At 47.3% G+C, this 3,918-nt stretch overlaps 1 protein-coding gene across 1 annotated transcript; it reads right to left on the bottom strand.

Moving 5' to 3' along the window:
* Positions 1 to 461: 461 nt before the first annotated feature.
* On the bottom strand, positions 462 to 2,581 carry LOC123403055 (transcription termination factor MTEF18, mitochondrial). Its single transcript, XM_045097028.1, has one exon. The coding sequence runs from the start codon at positions 2,488 to 2,490 to the stop codon at positions 775 to 777; it is 1,716 nt and encodes a 571-aa protein (XP_044952963.1). The 5' UTR covers positions 2,491 to 2,581; the 3' UTR covers positions 462 to 774.
* Positions 2,582 to 3,918: the final 1,337 nt, after the last annotated feature.

Consider the following 3,918-nt stretch of genomic DNA (forward strand, 5'->3'; position numbering starts at 1 on the left):
GAGGACGAGGGAGGAGAAGAATGGTGGCGGTGGAGCGATGGAAACGAGCGTGAAAGGAGGGGCCCGAGCGGCGGCTAGAGTTTTTTACCACTCGTGGACTGGAGTTTTATCTCACACAGTGAAAAAAATGGACGGCTGAAATCAGAGGTAGCACCAGATCTAACGGACACAAATGCAATGGCCCTGAGAAGCCCCCCTATTCACCACCTATTAAAAAGAGAGATACAAATAAAATCAATTCTTTTCCTGTCAGAAGCGAGCAATCTTTGTTCAATATAACATGTTCTTACCATTGCGCCACAGCAGAAGATTCCATGGCTGAGTGATTAGCCCCAAAAATATCATCCACTTGGAAGAACTTATCATGAATTACAAATGACTTCAGCATGATGGAATGATACGAGAATGATGGTACGTTCGATAAGCAAAATGTTAATTATTATGACTGATAGTCTTTCACCTCAGATCAATGTTAATATATTTCCATGAAATGCATATCCGCCAAAATGGCGGAAATGTGACTAGTCTCAGAGCTACAATGTACAGCACAATGTTTGCAAAATCAAACTACATGGTTGGCTATTGAATTGATATATTCCATTTCATCCTACATCCAGTGCCTACAGCTAAAACACGCTGAGCAAAGAATTTTGCACAATAGGAGATATAACAACTCAGAAGTACCTTCTCAGGGAAAGCATGACAGAATTGGAGATGACAATCCTCTGTACCTCTGGCTACCGTAATCAGGCCAATATAATTCAAGCCAGCTAATTATTCATTATCTGTATGCTGGTACTGTATATTCTTCAGGTAATACTCCATGCGTATTCTTGAAGAGAAGCATTCGAGCCACAGCTTCGGTGCTGCAGGATGCACATTGTAGAGATTGGAAATGAACCTCTTCTCTGAGTTAGCAAGCACAGTTGCAGGCGCTAATGGCCTTTTAAGAAGACCATAACTTTGGAGCCACCGAAGCATTGCATACCTAGGCTTGACCCGGTTCTCCAAATCAAAACACAGTAATGCTGGGAAGCAATCAAGATACTCCAAAGAGTATCCCAGATCCAGAGTCATGTAGTTCAGCTTTTCATTCAGCATCTCCTTGCCCTGGTTCAGCACCTTTGGGAACACACTCACCATCCGACACAGCATCTTGTACTCCACCCCTCTTTCCAGGAGGTAGTCAAATCGCTCATTCAGCATTTCCCGAGTGCTGTGCAGAAAAGGAAGTATGTGTGTGGCTATCTTGTTCTCACCGTACCCAATGCTCTTCAAGAACTCAAGCTTGGTGTCCACATGCTGTGCACTCTTCTCCGCCTTCACCTTAACCATTCTGTCTGAGAATGCTCTCTCCACCTCCCTATCATAACTAACATCCTCCAACACGAAATCTGGTGACAAATACCGCAAGCTCTCACCACCACCAGAAATCTTCTCCAGGAATCGATGATTCAGTCCCATTGCAAGCAGCACACCAGGGAGGTTCTCCAGTCTGTTCCTCCCAACGACATACGGGTGCTTCTTCACCGCCACATCAACCTCGTCATCTGCCAACCCAACTCTCCTCAGGTACTCTGGCACTGAGATCATCACATCATCAAAATCAAGATCGAAAACCCCAGGATTGCTCAGTAAGAACCTCCCTGCCTCCTCCCCTGCCAGCCCCAGCCTCTTGAAGAATTTCAACCTCTCACCAATCCGCTCCTCCTTAAGCTCAAGAAAAACCCTCTGATTGCACCCAACAAGCCCCCCGATGCTCCCAATCTTCAGCCCAGCTTCGTAGAACATCTGCATCCTGCGGCACACTCGCAAGAACACATCAATGTCATTGCTAGCCCCCAAATCCGGACCAAATCCTCCATACGCCCTCCTAAGATCATCGACAAGGGGCGCACTGCTGGGGACATCGTTCTCAATAAGCGAGGGGGAAACGAGGCAGGCAGCGATGATGGCAGCACGGGGCAGTGGGCGGAGGCTTTCCTCGAGGGCGACAAGGCGGGCGGAGATGAGGTCGGGAGGGACTTGGAGGAGGACACTGGGGAAGAGCAGGCCGAGGTCGGGCCACGGGAAGCCGAAATGCGCGAGCGCGGCAACGGCGGGGAGGAGGGTTGGATGGTCAGTGAGGAACATGAGCTCGGAATCAGTGGAAGGGGGCAGGCCGATGGACTCGAGGAAGAAGGGAAGCTCGTTGAGCGGGTGGTAGGACAGGTGGCGGCGGAGGAGGGAGGGGAGGTCGGAGGAAGGCAACGTACTGGGCACGGCTGGGATGCCGGCGAGGAAGGTGTGGAGGGAGCACGGCGCGAGCGCAGTGATTGAGTCGGCGTGGGAGGAAGGGAGGCAGCGCGTTGAGATGAGGTAGTCGGAGATGGCCGTGCGAGCAGCGGGGACGGCGGCGCGGCGGAGTCGGTACGGAAGGTTCCGTAGCTTCGGGACCCCCGAAGACTCAGTGGAGAGGAAGCGGCGGAGCGCGGCGCGCAAGATTGGCATGTCGCTGCTGCGCCGGTGTGCTGTCCTGCTCTACGCCATTGCTCTCCTTGAGCCAGGGCCAGCGGATATCGGCCCCGAGGGGTTAGGGCAAACTCCAACGCGGATCTCGAACGGGTCCGTGCTAAGCACAGCCCACAGGGCCACGGTTACTAAACGGGTCGTGCTGTGCTGGCCCCGTGCTACACACCCCAGATCACACACGGCCCAGCTTCTATTTGGGCCGGCATGGCAGCACGCCACGTACGGTAAGCTTAAGGGCATGTATGTATAATGATGTTATTTTAGAAGTGTCACATAAAATAAATGATGATGTGGAGGAGAGAGAATTTAAAAAAAAGGCTGTGCCTTTTCTTATTTAAGAGAAGACAAGAGGTGATCTTTTAGCACAATATGTTTCATCATGTTTTTAGAATAACTAATTATAAAAGATAAAGCTAAGAAATGACCCATTGCAGACTTTTTTTGTCATGTCTAAATTATATGTAAAATTTAAGATAAGAATATCTTATCAATTATTGTACATGTCTTTAGGTTGTCGGGTGTTTTTTTCGCGAGGATTAGGTTGTCCGCTTGGTAGGCTATTCTGGGGTACACGTCATTTCGTACTAACACACAAACATACAACTAATTAAGGAGCACTTCTTCCAGAGGTTTTTAAGGATCAGTCTCATATTTCGTTATCTATCGTGTTCTCCGTCAAGTGTTTTATTTTGGACGTTTTTTCTATTTTAAATTATTATTTTATATCCCACACGAGTTTTTTATTTATTCATTTGTTTTTTGTTTTTCATCGATCTTTCTTAGCTCTTAAACGAAAAAGATTCTAAAAAAATTATAAAAAAATATGTTTTTTTTCTTAAGAGGCATGATTTTGCTTCTGTGAGAAGCACGGATTTTAAAAAAAAAATGTGTTTGTTCATTCCTCGAGAGGCACGGTTGTGCCTCTTTGAAACGAAAAAAAGATTTCTTTCACGTTTTTTTTTGGTTTTCTAAGAAAAAACGCAAAAACTATCAACATAGAATCCAGTTTTACAGTATCAACGCGAGGTATGCAACAATAAAAACGATGAAAAATTTAGACACATGGTTTAATAGTTAAAATGTTTTGGATAAATTGTATGTGTGTCACATCGTGGTAATGACCTTTAGAAAATATACACCTCAATTAATGATTTGGACATTACTATGGACGCCTGATCCGCGTCCCATGCCCTCTAAATCCATGGAAAACAAACGCAGGCCGGCACGCACGGCACGGCAGGACAAGGAGCAGGACCAATACCAGGGGACCCTCGACCAGCTCGCATTGGGAAGCTCGAACCTTGAAGCATCATCGACGCCTGTTCATTCTTCCCCGGTCCTCGGTCTTGGCTTTTTGTCCCCTATTCACAAGTGGGGCTAGACGAGAGACCATCCCGTGGCTGCGAG

Source organism: Hordeum vulgare, chromosome 6H, assembly GCF_904849725.1.
Source record: "Hordeum vulgare subsp. vulgare chromosome 6H, MorexV3_pseudomolecules_assembly, whole genome shotgun sequence".
Taxonomy (NCBI): domain Eukaryota; kingdom Viridiplantae; phylum Streptophyta; class Magnoliopsida; order Poales; family Poaceae; genus Hordeum; species Hordeum vulgare.